This window comes from Gymnoscopelus microlampas (assembly GCF_963454915.1).
Source record: "Gymnoscopelus microlampas genome assembly, chromosome: 2".
In the NCBI taxonomy this organism is placed as follows: domain Eukaryota; kingdom Metazoa; phylum Chordata; class Actinopteri; order Myctophiformes; family Myctophidae; genus Gymnoscopelus; species Gymnoscopelus microlampas.
In genome coordinates, this window is record NC_139939.1 from 15,524,680 (window position 1) to 15,543,201 (window position 18,522).

At 38.7% G+C, this 18,522-nt stretch overlaps 2 protein-coding genes across 2 annotated transcripts; one reads left to right on the top strand and one right to left on the bottom strand.

Annotated features, from left to right (window-relative positions):
• Positions 1–1,347: 1,347 nt before the first annotated feature.
• LOC311060773 (hepatic and glial cell adhesion molecule-like) lies at positions 1,348–9,229 on the top strand. The gene is made up of 5 exons (XM_084079102.1): positions 1,348–1,400; positions 2,766–3,092; positions 4,256–4,564; positions 5,733–5,813; positions 8,071–9,229. Exons 1-5 carry the CDS (start codon positions 1,352–1,354, stop codon positions 8,082–8,084), a joined length of 780 nt encoding a protein of 259 aa, XP_083935228.1. The 5' UTR covers positions 1,348–1,351; the 3' UTR covers positions 8,085–9,229.
• Positions 9,230–10,174: 945 nt separating this feature from the next.
• Positions 10,175–16,569, bottom strand: LOC311059176 (CD48 antigen-like). Its single transcript, XM_084076862.1, has 6 exons — positions 16,434–16,569; positions 15,009–15,335; positions 13,771–14,037; positions 13,546–13,665; positions 12,073–12,135; positions 10,175–10,751 (listed from the first exon to the last, which is right to left on the bottom strand). The coding sequence occupies exons 1-6, from the start codon at positions 16,483–16,485 to the stop codon at positions 10,726–10,728; spliced, it is 855 nt and encodes a 284-aa protein (XP_083932988.1). The 5' UTR covers positions 16,486–16,569; the 3' UTR covers positions 10,175–10,725.
• Between the last annotated feature and the right edge of the window lie 1,953 nt (positions 16,570–18,522).

An 18,522-nucleotide genomic window follows, 5' to 3' on the forward strand; every position in this document is an offset into this window, starting at 1 on the left:
TTATTTTAATCATATGTGCTGGTGACAGCAAGGATTTCCCCTTTGGGGATAAATAGTATTTTAGTTGACACTTTTATTCAGCTGACGCTGCTACTATCACAGCTCAGCAACATTACCTCACAAAGCTTGTGTTAGCATCTTAGCACATTAGTGATCTGTTACATCATTGTACAATTATGCTTATCACTAGCCCTGTGTAAAATGATTTAGAAAGCCAATTTTGCCCACTACAATATAAGCTGAAGACATTTTCCAATTGACCTTTTAAGATGTAGCCTAAAGCTCTCCTTAACACATTAAGGATTATTAAAGATATAGCTCTGCATATCACTACTCAGCAGACACCACTATGACAATCACAGCTCAACACTTGTTAGCTCAATAGCTCTGTAGGCCGTCTGTATGTTTGTATCTGTATATCATCAGACACACAGAACAGTTAAATAAAAATAAAACGTCCGTGAACAATTATAGTTATGGCCTAAATTAACAAACAAACAAACAAACAAACACACTAACTAACTAACTAACTAACTACTAAGAGTATCAGGCAGCATATCATTTCTTTTTTATCTTATAATGTGTAACATTTGTGATAACAATATGACAGTGGATGTAACGATGTGGTTCTTCAAGAAGTAACTTAAAGGGCAAGACCACTTTGGTAGAGGTTTGGGTTGTGTATTTACCTTGCCATGATGTAACTCCAAAGGTGGACAAGAAATCAAAAATAATTGCTCCATTGATTAGAAATTGATAATTCAAAATTTCCTCATTGACTTACATTGTACGGTAAAACAGCTCTCAAAGTCACTCTTTTAGCACATAAACAAACGCAAACGAAGTTGATTCAGACAATATAGAACATCACCAAACCCAGTACTGTTTTTATTTTTTATAAAAATGTTAACTTCCTGTTGATTTTGCCATTTTTATTAAGAAGAAAACCCGGATTGGATTCGCGGATCCGGATCCGGATCTTCAAATAGTAAAATAAGTAGGAAGTTAACATTTTTATTAAAAAAACAAACAGTACTGGGTTCGGTGATACTCTATATTGTCTGAATCAGCTTTGTTCGTGTTTGTTTACGTGCTAAAATAGTGAGTTTAAGAGCTGTTTTACCGTACAATGTAAGTCAATGAGGCGCAAATTTAGAATTATCAATTTCTAATCAATGGAGCAATTATTTTTGATTTCTTGTCCACCTTTGGAGTTACATCATGGCAAGGTAAATACACAACCCAAACCTCTACCAAAGTGGTCTTGCCCTTTAACTAATAGGCAAAGAGAGAGTGGGTGGGGGGCGAGTGAGAAACGGTGGGTTTCAGAGCACAGTTTCACAACAGGGAAATGACACCTCACTCTACAAGAATGAGACGTATCATTTATTTCACAGCAGGTGAGCTGAACAAAAACATATTTTTTTGATAATATGTGATTTGATGATCACTTGATTGAGGCATATATCTACTTTAGAAGCAATACATTGACAGCAGTATAGGCTATTAAAAGCAGGGGTGGACAGTAACGAAGTCCTGAGTACTTGAGTAGCTTACTGAGTGTTGAGTAGGCCTATCTGTACATTACTTGAGTATTTGTATTTTTATATGACTTTTCACTACATTACATTTCAAAGACAAATATTGTACTTTTGACTACGCTACAAGAAGGGAGTTTGAATTAACCACTTAAGCCCTATTTTAAATATTGTGAAAATAGCTGATCTACAAGCTCACATTACGATGTGACGCATTGTGAGCTTGTAACTACTTTTTTAAATGTCAGTAAAATAATCATTTCATTACAGCAATGTATTGATATTAAAAAGAAAATGTACCTTGTAATATGTACTTTTCAATAAGTATATGTAATATGTACTTTTAAAAAAAAGAATGCACTCCACTACTTTAACTCAAGTACAAATTTGACAGAGCAACTTTCATTTGTAGTCAAGTACTGGGGTTGAGTACTTTGTCCACTACTGGTTAAATGATAAATCTTTCATGAAATTAGGGGAAGAAAAGCAGTATGAGACATTTATAGCAAAGCCACAGCCATAAACAAAAGAGTTTGAGGTGTTTTTCTTTTTTCTTTTGAATCAATCGTCCAGATTAATTACACAGTATGACAGCTATTCATAGAATGAATATATTATGTTATAGCCTGGAGTGTAGTTATTTTGAATAGGAAATATGCATTTTATTGATCCATGGAAGTCCTAAGATTCTGGTACAAACATTGAACTTGTTCACAACAGTGACACAGTGTTAGCCAAAATCAAGGTGATTTCCTCTTTCACACTCTGAGCCCCAACTTCCTGTGCAAATAAGTAAACGAGGTCCAAGTCAGCTCTCTGTGGTTAAGGCATTATTTCCATATAGTGCATACATTTAAGTTATTAATTATTACAGGGGATGTTGGTTTTGAGAATATGTTCTTGTTCCAAACTCATTTCTAATTGAAACAAATACTAAAGTCATCAACAATTCAAGCAAGAGCCTCCTCTCCCCTCCTCTCCTCTCCTCTCCTCTCCTCTGCCCATTTTCTGTCCTAATTCCATTTTACTATCTGTGCAAAATACTTGTCAAACTGCCAAAATAAACAGTGGCATAGCTTTAATATCCATAATGTCAGTGATCTAGCGATGACCTGACTAGAAACTTGATTCTTCAGGACAGTTAAAAAAGCATCTTGTGCTCTTCAACTATATTCATTTTTGTGGGAAATAAATTTAACTAATTCCAACCAATTCCAATTCTCCCAGCTCTGCTAAGCTCTGTGTGGGCAGACACAGTGATGTTGAGTGGAAGAGAGGGAACAACCATCACATTAGAGACTGGAATTACTGTCCAGAGGCACATCCAGGCACTTTGGACCTTTGGAGCAGTCGGCATGGACACGCGAATCGCCAACCTGAACGCTGGCAAGGTGGCAACGGACTATGTTGAGCGATTTCAAGACAGACTGCAGCTGAACAGTCAAACTGGATCTCTCACCATCACTGACCTCCACATCAATGACACTGGATTTTATCAGGCACAGATCGTTGCCATCAAAATCTCATCTCACCGTTTCCACCTTACTGTCTACAGTGAGTAAATATAGATACCTAATACTTCTGTAAGATCAATGTCTTTGTATGTATGAGCACATTTAAGTTCTACTGTGTTCATTTCAGTCTGTGTCTTTTTGGCGACACCTCAGGTAGGTCAGTTGTCTGTTGGAATTGATTGTCAGAATTCAGATTCAAAAACACAGATTTACCGCTCCAAAATGAATGCTGCATAGTCCTAGCGTAGTATCGCCGAGGTTATTTTGGAACGTAACAATGATGTTTTCAAAAACACTAAATAGGCCTATTAACTTTAAAATACATAATAAATACATTTCCAATGCCTGCATCATTTTGATGTGAGTGTCGGGTGCACACACTCACAACTAGAATAGTGTTAGGAAAAGTTGACAGAAAAACATTTATGTGGAATGGTTGTTGTGACAATTATACCGGTGAAAGCTTTTTGTTTGATAGAAAAGGTTTTAGACATATCATGTCAGGTAAAGGGGCACAGTGCTGAAGGCAAAGTGCCTTAGGTGACATCAGGTCTTAGGATAAATCACATAATATAGACATATTAGACACATGAAATTGGAGTATAGCTGAATAAACCTTAATGTGTGCATTACCACCCTTTATAAACATACACTTACTTATACATAGGCTACTGTATAAAGGACATTTACTATTTTCAGACTTTGAGATTTGTACACCGTAGTTTATGCTATGATATAAAACAGGCTAAAACAGTGCCAGTGTTGACTGTATAGCTAGTGTCTGGACATGATGTAAGTCCAAATTATCTTCAATCATCTTAAGTGTAGAGTGTGGCATAGCCTTTATTTCTCCCTTCCTTCTCTATCTTTGCAGTGAAGAAAGTCTCAAAATCTCACTTTGAGAACATAAGCAAACACAAACAAAACAGATGCTGCCAATATGACTGGATATTGGCATATGGAGCATGAATATGGAGTCCTGATACTTATTTTCTATTGTTTTTTCTATGAGAGTTTTAATGAGTTTTAATGAGAGTGAAAGGATTTTTCTTTTAAATCAGTACTTCTGATTCCTCACTCATGGATCAAAGGATAACTGATACAATACTTTAACTTAAGTCCTGGTCAGGGAGTTCAGCATGACTTTAACTATTCAGTAAATGAACTTGGACTTCTTTGAAGATACTAATTTTTACAGAATAGACACATCTTTCTCTATAGGCTCTGTTTCCACTCCGCACATCAAACTCAATGCATCTTCAGTGGATGACAGCTGTCAATCACTGACAGTGGAGTGCTCTGTGGAGAATGGAAGAAACGTGACCCTGTCCTGGTACAGAGGAGAGGAGAGACTCAACCAGACCAGCAGCCCTGACCTCTCCACCGACCTCTCTCTGCTTCTGGAGGTAAAGGACCAGGATGGAGACTACAACTACAGCTGTAAGGTGGAGAACCCTGTGGATGAAATGGTCTCTAAACTCCACATTGACGAGATTTGTCTGAGGAACAGAGGTATGACAACAACAGTGGATGGGTACAGAATAGTTGCTGCTTTTCTCCCAATCCTCTCAATTGCATTGACAACAATGCAGTAATTGTAAATGGAATTGGAATTGTTTGCTTCAGTTATACGCCATTGCCATTTTAAAAGTCAGTAATGGAATGTAATTAATGTTCTGTTTATTAATTAGTACCCAGTTGTACTCAAACCACATTTTCCTGTTATAAGATTACCAATTGTACCCCCAAAGTATACTGCTGTAGCCTAGACTATGACATCACATTGATGGTCTTGGAATAAGACTTGTCTGAGGAACAGAGGTATGACAACAACAATCGATGGGTACAAAATACTTGCTATTCTCCCAATGCTTGCAATCGCATTGAGAAAAATGCAATACATCAAATTATACTATATCATACAGGAACGTTCAAAAGAAATGCTTGAATGTAGCAAATTGATGTAATGATTCATTATAATGTAGGTGTAGCTTTTTAATCAGCTGGCACAAAAACACAACATAAGATGCACAAGAGACCAGGCACAATTAGGCAAGAGATCCGAGCACTCAACAAATGTGGAGGAGAGGAAGTAAAAAAAACTCCCTTATTTTTTAAATAAGGAAGTAAAAAACTCCCTTTCTTTTTTTTTTCAAGATTACAATACCCCCCCCTCCCCCATTCCTCTATCTCTTTCTCTCCACTCTCTTTAGCCAAATTCCAATATTGAATTTCCATCCTTGCATCCTCCACTCGTTTCATTTCTTTGTCTTTTCTCTTAAATGCATTTATGTTGATTGTTAAACAAAAGTACTTCAGTCAGATACTTTTGCAGCATAAAGATGAAACCCCTTTAATGCAGTGATATTCATTGCATTGTATTTGGTGTGGTTCTGCTCCTGTGGCGCTCCAGAACAATCTGTGCAAGCATGTTACATGTCGCATCGCTAACCCCCTGAAGAGCATAAAGATACACAAATATGACATAAACACACAGGACACAGACCGAGACACAGAGAGAGAGAGAGACACAGAGAGAGAGAGAGAGAGATACAGAGAGAGAGAGAGAGAGAGATACAAAGCGCATTATTATTTGGGCGTGCCTATTGGCGGATACTTTCTGTAGAGCGTACCTTTCTATTTACAACCTTTAATTAAAAAATCCTAATATTTCCTGCAGGTAATAATCTCATCCTCCTGGTTGGTATTGGATTCAAGGTGATGGCAGTGGTCGTGCTCCTTTCGTTATGTTGTGGCTCTGGTGAGGTTACTGTCATCATAACTCATTCTTTTTTTATCCCCATAATCTCCCATAATCTCTTCTCTCCATAATTGATATTTTCTAATTAAAGGGATAGACAATACAATAATTGTTAAGGCAAAGCTGCAACTGGTAAGAAGGATGGAAACAATACTTAACCAGGAAAAGGACAAATACAAATCAAAAGTAGAATCCAGAGACAAAGAGTATAAGGCCAGAAACAATGAAAATAAATAATACAATGGTCATAATTTTGAAATGAAGAAAACACAATACATTTGAAATAACTAATAACATAATATGCTAGAGCAGTGGTTCTCAAAGTGGGGTCCAGGGACCATCAGCTCAGGGTTCCTTGAGGGGGTTCCAAATGGACTCTTATTGGTCTGTAACACTCAGAATGTAAGAATAGACCCTTATGGGTCCATTTGGTGCCATGTCTACACTCTGAGGGTTTGAGGGTCTGTGAAATTAAAACTTTTGAGAACCACTGGGCTATAAGCATAACATTAAAGATGTTGGTTGATCTTTAACCTGATAGTTATACTGAAATATCTGATCAATCAATCAGAGAGTCCAGCTCCTGTATATTTGAAGAAAGGGCCCCACATCTTGTACATTGTTCCGCAGAGGGCCCCTCATCAACCTGATTCTTTCCAGTTTGACACAATTATCTTATCTACAGGGAGGTGTTGGAAATGTAACCACTTATACCCTATATAAATGTTTTTCCGTCAAATAGCAGATGCCATTGGCTATTTCTGCTGAATGTTCACCTATTTTCGCCACATGTTCGCCTATTATGACGTTCCCAGAATAGGGATTTTAGGGTTCTTGTGAATTAATATCAAAGGGTTTAGCTATAATAGAGTGACATGATGACGATGTTTACACTGAATCAATCCGTGTTTTGCACAAACATGATTTATGTACACGATCAAGATTTAGTATTTATTTTCTTTTTATTGTTACATCCTATTTGAGTGGATAAGAGATGTCAAGAACATTATCCCAAAGTTTGTCAGGGATCTCCTCTGCCAGCTTCTCTTCCCAAATAGTTTAACCACATCCACATGAACCCTAGCTTCCCTATTCTGGGGCATGTCATAATGAGTGAACATTCAGCAAACATATAGGCTACATTCAACAAATATGCAAACATACCTGATCTACATGCTCACAACCTGTCACAACGCAGTGCGTTGTTGTTATCTTGTAGAATTAAGTGGTTAAAGGTAGGGTAAGTGATATATTATTATTATTATTTTTTTGTTAAAAGGTTAAAGTACTATATTCTGTTAGTAATCATTGCTTCAGAGTGTTTGTTCGGCTGTGACCGAACGGTCTCTCCAGCTCTTTAGTAAACAGAATATATGCACATTTTCAGATAAGTGACAAAATTTAAGCCAATCAGGAGAGAGTACTGAAAATGCAAAAAGAGCTGGAGAGACATGGAGACTCCTTTTACTGAACAAACACTCTAATAGCAATGAGTACTATCAGAATATAGAGCTATTTAACACTCATTTTAAGAACAGTAAATCACTTACCCTACCTTTAATTGAGTTTAAGGAAACTAAGTGAGTCAATCTGAGCATATAGTCATAGATATAGCACATAATTTATTTCAGAGCAGATATAGGCTTGAGTAATGTGTTCAGCAGTGAATCAATGGGATGATGAGGAAAAAAGGGCAAATCTTTCTGATAGCAGCTTGAAGGAAACAACTGTGTTTCTATCTAAAGATCTATAGCCTATGAATATGCCTACATAGATATTCGATTATTCGATGCCTTGGTTGGACCAAATAGTTAAAACACAATCTACCAAAGATGAATGAAAAGCATGATTTGCAGTTATCCGGGCTGTTAAAGAGAATCTTGAAAGCTACACTGAAAACCAAAATCCCAAACCAAAATATATGAACTGGAATTTGAAACTACACTGCTATCAGTTTGAAATTGAAATGCTGTTATTTTTTCCTAATTTGTTTCCACACAGTTTTAGCCCATACAGGAAGGATGAGGAATGGTATATACATCAATGTGTAGCAAGAATTGTATTATTCTAATATTGCCAGCCCAAGAGTAAACCCTCAAATATTAAGAACATATATTAAAGTAAACAAGACTCAAAATAAACTTTAATTTTTCATTGGTTGCACTTTTTCATACTGATTAATCTCACACATAATTATTTGTTAATGATTATTATGAATGTGATTCTTATTTTGGTTAACTGTGTTGTCATGTTTCAGGAACACAGTCATGAGGCTGTAAACATCAGTGGAAGTGTTGTTTGTGGAGGAGGATTCCTCTCCTGCTGGTCAGAGGGTTGTAGAGGAATCCAACGTCTACAGAAAGACAGAAGCATGAAGACATTCCTGTGTGTATATATATCATATATGTGTGTGTGTGTGTGTGTGTGTGTGTGTGTGTGTGCGTGTGCGTGTGCGTGTGCGTGTGCGTGTGCGTGCGTGCGTGCGTGCGTGCGTGCGCGTGTGTGTGTGTGAGTGTAGGGCTACTGCATGCATATTTTATACATTGTCGAATAGTTTTCACCCAGCTTTAGTGCCAATATATTGTATTTAGATGTCACTAAAGGTATAATTCGTATCTGTAATCGGAATGGTCGCCCCCATTTTCTTCTTGGAAAATGGTAAATTAGAGAATAAGGGTTAGGCATAGTTTTGCTGGGTAAACGCTTGCCCCAAATCACGCTCGCCCCCATGTTATGAGCGGACTGCTTGCCCCCAGCGGCGGACCACTCGCCCCGCTTGAGGGGAACGCTTGCCCGGAAAACTCTCCCCGCCGAATGTGGCGAAGTCCGCTTCAGCTGACTCACCGATAGAGACAGAAGTAGGTTCTGGTGGCCAGAAATACCTGGTGGGTCCGACCATTCCGAGGTCGCCAGATTTGCGAGTCCAACTGTTCCAAGCTAGCCGGATTTGACTGGGGCGATTGGACTTTGGTGGCTAGACATACGTTAGGGTCTGACCGCTTTGACGTCTGACTCGGGGCGAGGGTGTTTTGCAGCGACCGTTCCTGTATTCGTTTTACTGATGTTAAGTTTAGGAATAAGGTTAATCTTTAGGCATAATTTTACAGAGGTTAAGTTTAGGAATACCTGCTGGCCACTCCGAGGCCGCCGGATTTGATAGGGGCGAATAGATTTGGGGGCGACCGTCCTTGTATTCAGAGTACGTCTGGCTACACAGGACTGTAACCGTGGGATGTGATGTTCTACCTGGATGCAACTTGTATATTTGTGAGCAATAAATTAAGCATCAAATGCAAAGGTAAACATCTGGACATTGCAATGTTTTGGATTACACAGCAGATGCCTACAGCATGCGTCAATTAATTTTGCAGTCGTATTGTGACTATGCAACAACTTACCTAAGTCTGCATATCAAAGCTAGCATCCAGAGCCAGGTTCATTGCTGCTTTGTATAATTGAACATGAATTGCATAGTATCTCTCTCTGTTGTCACGTCTGTCTTGAGCTGCCACACATAAACCACAAAGAATAAAGCCTGGCCTGACCTCATGGGTTACAAACCAGATTTGAAGGCATACAGTTGTTCATTGTTTCATTTGTTGGAGCTTTGGAGCAATAACGGGTAATAAGAAATAATCAGCTTGCACAAAAAGCCACAGCTATGGCAGTGGAATATGTTTATTGAAAAGGTTTGCATTCATTTTGAGATTTTTTTGGGGGAAAAGTTTTGTTCTTTTACAATACAGTTCTTCAGCATTCAAAATCTTGACAAGGAATATCATCAGCACAGCACTATTCCTCTAGTATAGTACATCTACTACAACAAATGTTTAAGAGAAGATATGAAAGGAAATAAACTGTAAAAGACAATTAAGATAAGGAAATAAAATGAATATAAAACATGAAAGCATAAAAACAAAACAGTAAAGCAATACAATATTAAAACAAAAGGAGTAATACAAATCGATCATGAAAATCCTTTAGTTTAAGAAGAGATTTAAGTTAGTGTTGATTTAACAAGCCTAAGATTCTCAGGCTAGGACTTCCACATCTGTCAATCATGTCAATGTTTTCTGAGAACCCTGTTCTGGTTGAGAAGCACTGTCCAGTAGATGTCATCATTGAGCTGTTGAATGACGTCATAGTGTGATATGTTTTATTTGTTTATTCGTAGATCATGGTGATGCCAATAGATGCCAATTTTGCCAAAATGTATACAAAATTAAAAGGGAACAGGTAGAGCAATGCTATTAATTAAGTCACAAATAAAATACATTTAAGTAGCAACAGAATAAACTAATATTAATAAAAAGTAATGAAAAGTACAAGTTTAGTAGTTTAATTAAAACAATTAAAACAGAATAGACAAAGCAGAAATAATGTACATTATACATTACAATTTTGATAAGAAATATAATCTACAGTAAATGTAGTCTTAGATATCAATGTGCAACTATACAGCTAGGAGCCAGTTAACTTAATTTATCACATTGTTTGGAAATAAGGGGAAACGTTTAGCCTGACTCTGTACAAAGCTAACAAAAGCTTTGTAAACGTTTTACGGATGGGGAGGGAGTATCAATCACACAACTGACACTCAGAACTCACCATCTAAAGCACCTGTCTTCCAGTGGTCACAACGGCAAAGCATAACAGAGGTGGACCACATGAGCTAATTTTATTTATAGCAAAATTATTATTAATCAAATGTTCTTTTGATAAGGGCCACAGGTGTTGGGCAGGCCTTTAAAAAATGTACAAAAAATGAAAACCCTTGGACATCGGGGTCAAAATTGTGCTCAAGCCCCGTCAGCTTAGTTAAAAGCACCTCCATCTGACTCCATCTGTTTCAGTCATGGGACGTAGTGGCAGTTTGTTATAGACTGTGGTGAGACTGGAACGAATTCTTACTTCAGATGATTCTAGTGAATTCCTTTCCTGAGGGAACAAGAAAACACGAATGTAAGAAAGACCCAGGACAAGTGTACAAGAGAGCGTGTGTGTGTGTGTGTGTGTGTGTGTGTGTGTGTGTGTGTGTGTGTGTGTGTGTGTGTGTGTGTGTGTGTGTGTGTGTGTGTGTGTGTGTGTGTGTGTGTGCGCGCGCGCGTGTGCATGTACGCGTGCACGTGCGTATAGACAGAGGGCCCTATTTAGACGATCTAAAACGCAGGACACAATTGTGTCTGGGGTGTGTCCATTTTCAATTGTGCTAGTTAGACGGCATGTTGTCTGGTATTACATTTTTTAAATAGTCAATGTAAGTTTTGGGTGTTACATTAAATAACCAATCACAGTGTTGTCTTCCATTCCCTGTTAGGTGTTTTTTAAACGTGTCACCAGTGTCCAGATCCTACACTGCATAAAGCACGGCAGAGTCGAGCGGCATATGTTCGGTGTGTAATACAGTATTTTGTTGCTTCGCCTTTTGTAATTGAGCATCCGGTACCTGCCCCTATAGTGTCCCTCGCTGCTTCCTATACCTGTCTTCCGCTCCCGGTGTCAGTAATAAAAAAAAAACATGGCGTCTATGGTACTGTAGCACTGCACGCTCATCTCTTTCATCTGTGTTTAAACACAAATACAGCTTGCAACTAGTACAGCGACAGAATGCCAGGATGCTATTCCCGACATTCTTACAGGACAAAAATATTCTATCAGCAACCAAGTACAGGCAGGCTGCTTACTGAAATAGCTTACATCTTTTGCTTTTTCTCTCCCCTTAACTCTGTCCTCACCATTCTTCTTTGGAGACGCAGCGGCAAGCTTTCGTTTTATTTATTAATAATAGTATAAATGAATACCGGTAATCGAGTGCTTGAAAAATCTGTACAAAAGTAGTACAAAAACGATGTATGTTTTTTTTGTGGTAGGCTACCATATGGCAAATGGGCTGATGGCAATGGACACTCGCCCTATATGGATAATATGGCCCAGTTCATTTTTTGCAGCCTCAATGCCAAGTCTCTCAGAAATGTCATCTCAATTGTTGAATGTGGAGGGATTTTGAGTGCTCACCTTGTGAACCCTATAATAATGTGCTGTCTAATTAATTAGACAGAATCTTTTCTCTGTGTGTAAGATAGAAACTCTTCAGACCTCATTGACAACTCATTGCTAAGATCAACACATGCCTGATGGATGCAAGATATTTTGTTACTAAACAATGTGGGCGCTGAGCAACTACATCAGTCAGGAAATAGTAATGATAATTGTGATGCCACTTTGCACTGGGTGGAAGATCTCTATGAATATTACTAACCTGCCTTGCCTGTCCTTTCAACAAGTTCAGTATAATGAGTTTCTTCCTCTCTTCTGGATGGATCTACAACAGACAGTTGAAGATAATATGACAAAGCATAATTTATTTTGTGACAACTACACATTATTATTGCAACAATTATACAAAACGTTATGAGCTCTTTCTTAATTTCCTATATCAGTAGCCTATACTTTGTGTGCATTCATTTCACAATACAGAGGCATTTGTGACCAGTCTGGTTCAAATGGGGCTTGTTGTTGCTTTGGTATAATTTTACAAAGTTTCAGATCAATTCTTGAATTAGTTAGTAAATAAATATTTCTTGAGTAATATAGTTGTTTGTCAACTTTTGTTTGGCATTTTTACACTTATTGGTTGAATGCTTGATTCTGATTGGTAAATCACGGCCTTCAGCACTGCTCCAAAGAATAGACTGTTGCTATGGACTGAGAGTCCACAATCAATGAATCAATCAATCAATGAATCAATGAATCAATCAATGAATCAATCAATCAATCAATCAATCAATCAATCAATCAATCAATCAATCAATCAATCAATCAATCAGTCAGTCAGTCAGTAAACCTGCCATGCCGTATTCAACATAGCAGCCATGTAAACAAACACACAATGTCATTTTACAGTTAAAAAGAACACTAAAGATTGTTTTTGAAAACATTTGATTTGATTCATATTTGATCAACACTTCCTACCGGAGTTTTGGGAGCCGACTGTGTTGCGCTGGACAGACATGGCATCATTTAATGGACTATTTTCTTTACTTAAGAAAGAAATCTTTTTAAAAATCCAAGCAGATGAGTTAATGGAGACCTATATTATGTTGTATTTTTACCCTACAAATTAATTTGAAAATGTATAATAGTTATGAAGAACGTATATATTTAATATTTAAAAAACATATTAAAATATTGGTGGGGTACTGCTGGCCAATCTGGACTGGGAGGGCACAAAGTCCAATCCGGGTGTGCATGAACTGATCTGCCCCAAATGTGAATTACACTCTAAGGGGCCTCTAAACAATGCAGAGCCAAAGGTAATTTCACTTTAGCTTGATTGGATTGATTGATTGATTGATTGATTGATTGATTGATTGATTGATTGATTGATTGATTGATTGATTGATTGATGTACTTTATTTAGTAAGACATGAGAACATCAGTACATGGAAGTACAAATTCACGATACAAGGTCTACTAAACTGGAAGACTCATTAAGCACTGAGCTTGTTTAAGATGAGATCCCTATGCACACAAATCATGATGACATATAAGATACAGACAGATATACACACTACTATACAGAACGTCATACAATCAGCTTACAGGTTACTGGTATGAAGAGTAAAAAAAAAATTACAAGAGAAGAAAAAGAAATAGGGGGGTAGGGGGGTAGGTTAAGACTTTACAACAACTTAAGTACAAGTAGTAATGCAAATTAATAATGAATACTTACTTAGAGGGGTTCTCTTCAACTTGCTCTTTATTATCACAACAACGACTGTTATGATGGTAAGGGTAATACCAACCATCAATAAGCGAATTATGAACCTCTTGGATGAACCGTTGTCATCATCTATCAGGAACATTAGCAAAAAATACATTCATTATGAGAAGATATAGCACTTTGTAGATCTACAAGACTATATTGTTCATGAACAATGGTGGAAAATGTCCTTACTTGTGAAGCTGTCACTGCAGAGGGCTGTGATGTTAAGTGACAGTGTGTTGTTGTTAGCAGGGTTGGCAGCCACGCAGCTGTAAGAGGAGTTCAATCCCTCCATATCTACAGTGAGAGGAAGAGAGGGAACAGTGCTGGTCTGGTTCAGTATCTTCTCTCCTTTGTACCAGTAGAGAACTGTCTCATCGTCCTTCTCTATAAAACACACCAAGCTGCAGCTCTCACTGCTCACATCAGAGACGTTCACAGCAGGCATCGGTGCAGGATCTGAAGTGGACAATCAAGATGGAATTATTTATCTGCATTTGGAAACCCTAAACCAGTGGTTCTCAAACTATTTCATGTCAAGGACCCCCACATTGATGTAGCCTATGTATAGACAGGTTTCCTGTTAGTAAACATTGAGAGGAATATGACCGCGCAGCTGCGGGGGGAAGCCTATGGGTGCGTTTGGAAATTACGCACCGGAGCACACTCGCCTATTAGTTTGTATTGGCCAGTGCGCTCACTGCCGCTCAGGGCTGTATTTTCGAACGCGCCTTCCACCCCCAGGCATGCGCAGATTGCGCATTCTGCTCTGTGATGACGTCGCTCGTCTATTTGGCCGCACACCCCTATCTGAAAATGTTTTGTGCCAGGGACCTCCAGAAGCAAAGATTTGAGTTAAATATGTTTGCTTTTTATATATATACATTTAAAGATTTGCACCCATTTTCACATTTAAAAAAATGTGCAGATCTACAAGCTTGTATATCTGCTATTTTTGAATAGCCAAAGTATAAAATATGGTTAAAGTGGTTGAAATGATTGTGACACTGTATTAACTACTTTTGCTGGGGACCCCCTGGTACCCCCTCAAGGACCCCTGGGGGTCCCCGGACCCCACTCTGAGAACCAATGCCCTAAACCATACTTTATTATTCACAAGCAAGAGAGGGAAAAGTAATCATATTTGGTGCTTGGAACCCTTATAAACTCATCTATAAATGACCATCAGATACAGTTTTAGCTGCATTTGTGAGAAATTACTAATTTCCACCTTTAGTTGACACTAACCAGTTTCCATTGACAATATAACAGGGTTTCTTGTTTCACTACAGTATGTGACCATGCTGTCAACGTCTTTTAGTCAAAGGAAAACCTATATTGGGGTCATACTACAGAATATGTTTCCTTTGACACGTCATTCTAAACAGAGCACTATTTAGAAAAATGAACCTACGTTTCTAAGTACTCACCAAAGATGGTGACGTTGAACCAGTGGTGTGAGCCGGCTCCATTAATGACATCTCCATAATAAAGACCAGTGTCATTGAGGCCGAGATCTGTAATGGTGAGAGATCCACTCCCCGTGTCCAGGTGGATTCTTCCTCTCAACCTGTCAACGGTTTGAGTTTGCAATTGTCCATCAGTGTAATTCAGCAGAACATAGTGTTCTGGACCAAATGACCAGAGAAACTGAGACTCGTCAGCCAGTCCACTACGTCCGGTCTGAAGAACGATGCTCTGCCCGACCTCCCCAAACACTTGCTCGATTTCTTCATCATGTGTCAGCACCGCTGTAACTGTAAAGAGTAAAGACAGACGACCGTTTTCGATTAGCCCCATCGGTGACCCTCTCCCTTTGCTGTAGCTCTAGGCCTCGGTCACATAGGATTGTTATTTGGAATTGCAGGGACCGGGCACAACAGTGTATTTTATATCTAAAATGTTAAAGTAGACAGGTAAGAGTAAAACACAGTTTTTAGTTTCCCCCCCAACAGCCTGTGCTAAATTGATCTGAATCAGAATTCTTCTGGTCTCAGTCTTGACTTGGTCTTGCTTCAGATGATCTCAAATAGACCCCCCCCCCTCCCCTCTCTCTCAACTGCAGTGAATATTACTGAATTACTTTCCTCCGGAACCCTTAAAGTGCCCCCCTTTGTTGCATTGATGTCTGTATACAGCCAGTGCCAGTATACAGTGGCTGACTTGCCAGTCTCCAGGTTTTCTGCAGAATAGGTAGCAGACTGATTTATTGAATGCAGAAATATTATCATTTTACTCAATGGAACATTATAGGAGTCCAATAGTATACCTTTAGGGCTAGGTCTGTGTGTTTCTGGTAATATTATTGAACATTCGTCTGATATGTCCATGGAAAAAAATCAAGTTAGACAAAATTGCCCATCACAAGCCGGCAGGTGATGACCCCTGGTCGTTATGCTAGTAACAGTTTCATGCATCTACTGTAGGCTATGTAAACATACTGTCTGAACTGGAACTTTTTCCATTCAAGAGTAGAGATTCAACACTAATTAATCTGCTCTCACAAGCAGTACAATCACCTCAGCTCACCTTCCTTTACATATTGTCTAAGTAGTGCTTACATATTATGCATTACACATTACACATTACAGATTACTGACAACTGGTCCTGTAAATGTCCAAACCATGAACAGGATATCATGGTAACTAAAATATTATATATATATTCCATAAATATTTCTCTTCTTAAGCCTGTTGCACTTCAAAGCTATTGGGATATAAGTCTCTACATTTAATAGATGATCAGTGATATTATTCGTTTTAGCATATTTTCATCTTAGCATAAAAGTTGTTTCAAAGTCAAAACGTTGGTATTATAACAACAACACTAACTTCAACATATCCAAACTACTTACCACATAAGGTCAAAAATATCCATTCAGTTACAAGGGAATACATCACCGTCATAAACAACAGCCTCTCAAGTCAAACAGCACAGCCGAGAAGATAACGCATGACAAGAAAAGACACTGCAAACAGAAGGGAGTCAAGTCCCCCTTGAAGTTTATACCTGTTAGACCAGCCCCTCTCTCCCTCTCCCTCTCTCCCTCTCTCTCTCTCTCTCTCTCTCTCTCTCTCTCTTTTCATGCCACCCCACCACACACACACAGAATGGAAATCCAACAATGAAGTAAATAGAAAACCAAAGGTATTTGGTTTTCATGTTGAATGTTAACTGTGGGCAAAGCAAAAACTATGGAGTGTGGTTGTATGTATTGTGAATGTGGGTGATTTGGATTGGATGATAATGTGGGTTCCTTCCTGTCGGTGTTGGCCGTGGGGTTGAGGAGAGGGCGGATTGAGGAAGAGGAAGGTGAAGGAGAGAAAGACGACGACGGAAGGAAAGGAAGAGAGAGAGAGAGACATGTGTGAGGAAAAGACATAATAAACTGTAACGCCTTGGTATCCTAACTAAAGTTTTAAGTTAACACCAGTAAAGTACGGTGGACTGGACACTAAATAACACACCTTGTTTAGTTAATTGAGGATTAACGTGAAGTTTGTGAACGTTGTGTGCGAGTGTCCAGTGTGTTAACGGTCTGGGAGACTTCTTCGTCTTTTGTTAAGAGTGCAGTGCACCAGCCGCAGAGAGTTGGAACTGATTATATCAAATTGTTCACTTGTGAGCTTAAGCCCAGCGTGTGGGCTGCTGAACGGCCTCGTGCGGTAAAGAAGACAAAACGCTTTAAGCCAGGGAACCAATTCCGTCGAGGGTAAAATGACAGGCTGGGAAATACATTTGGAAATCTCTTGTTGGGGGAGTCGGGGGACGGACAAACAACAAATGTAAGCCTAGAAGCACGGAACGAGATAGTGAGTCAGTTTCGTATACTTGCATTTGATCGTTTACAAATGCCTGTATAATTAGGTGGAATGTGGGTTTAATGGGAGAGGACCTGGCTAACATATATATGCACTTAATTTAGGAGAGAATTTCTCAACTGTTCTTGGCTAATATGACCTCAAGGAACACCTAAGGAACTGTGAGAAATTCTCTGTCGGGGACGAAATACCCAAAAATGACCACGCCCTTTTAAAAATGGCCACACCCTCTGTGCAGTTTGGCTGCAAACCGTTGGAGCTACACATTTTCTGAAGTGCTCAAACTGTTCAGAATACCCATGTTTTGGGGGACAACTGTAAATGTGCACTGTAAATAAAAAAAACATCACGTGGATGCACCTGGGACGTATCATGAGTGTTGTAGCCTGGGGTCGACGGATGAACCATAGGCCAACTGTTACATGATGCCTTAAAGAATTTTAAATTGTGTATGAAATGTGCTATATTAATAAACTTGCCATGCATTATCCATTTAAGAAGATTTCAACCTGACCAGATTATGCTGCAGTGAGAAACAACTTGTTTTCTTGATCAAAAAAGCTTCCATCAATGGAAGATTTGATGTGCAAAGTAACTTGAGTACATGAATGACATAATAATAGACTGCTGTAAAGCAGTGGTATATATTATGTTCTTTAATTTATATTTTTCATTTCCTACAGTTTTTTCTTATTTCAATAGAAAAAAAAACATTTTCAGAAAAAAAGTCATACATACATGATAAAATTATACCTATAAGATGATACCTAGAAAGGTTTGGGGCAGTGGTGGCCTAAAGATTAGAGGAGCGCCCTCGTTGCCGGAAGGTTGCCGGTTCAAATCCCCGGACCGGCAGGAAAAATCTGGGTGGGGAAGTGAATGTTCACCACTTCCCCAACACCACTGAAGTGCCCTTGAGCAAGGCACTGAACCCCAACTGCTCCAGTGGAGCTGCGTAGTGGCCAACAGTATAAGACTGTGGTTGTACTAGTCAGCTCCCAGGTTTTAATGTGTCTGTCTGTCTGTGTGTTTCTATGTGCAGGGCGTTGCTGAAAATGAGCACTTGTGCTCAGCTACTACCCTGGGTAAATAAAGAACAAAAAAAAAGAACAAAAAAAAAAA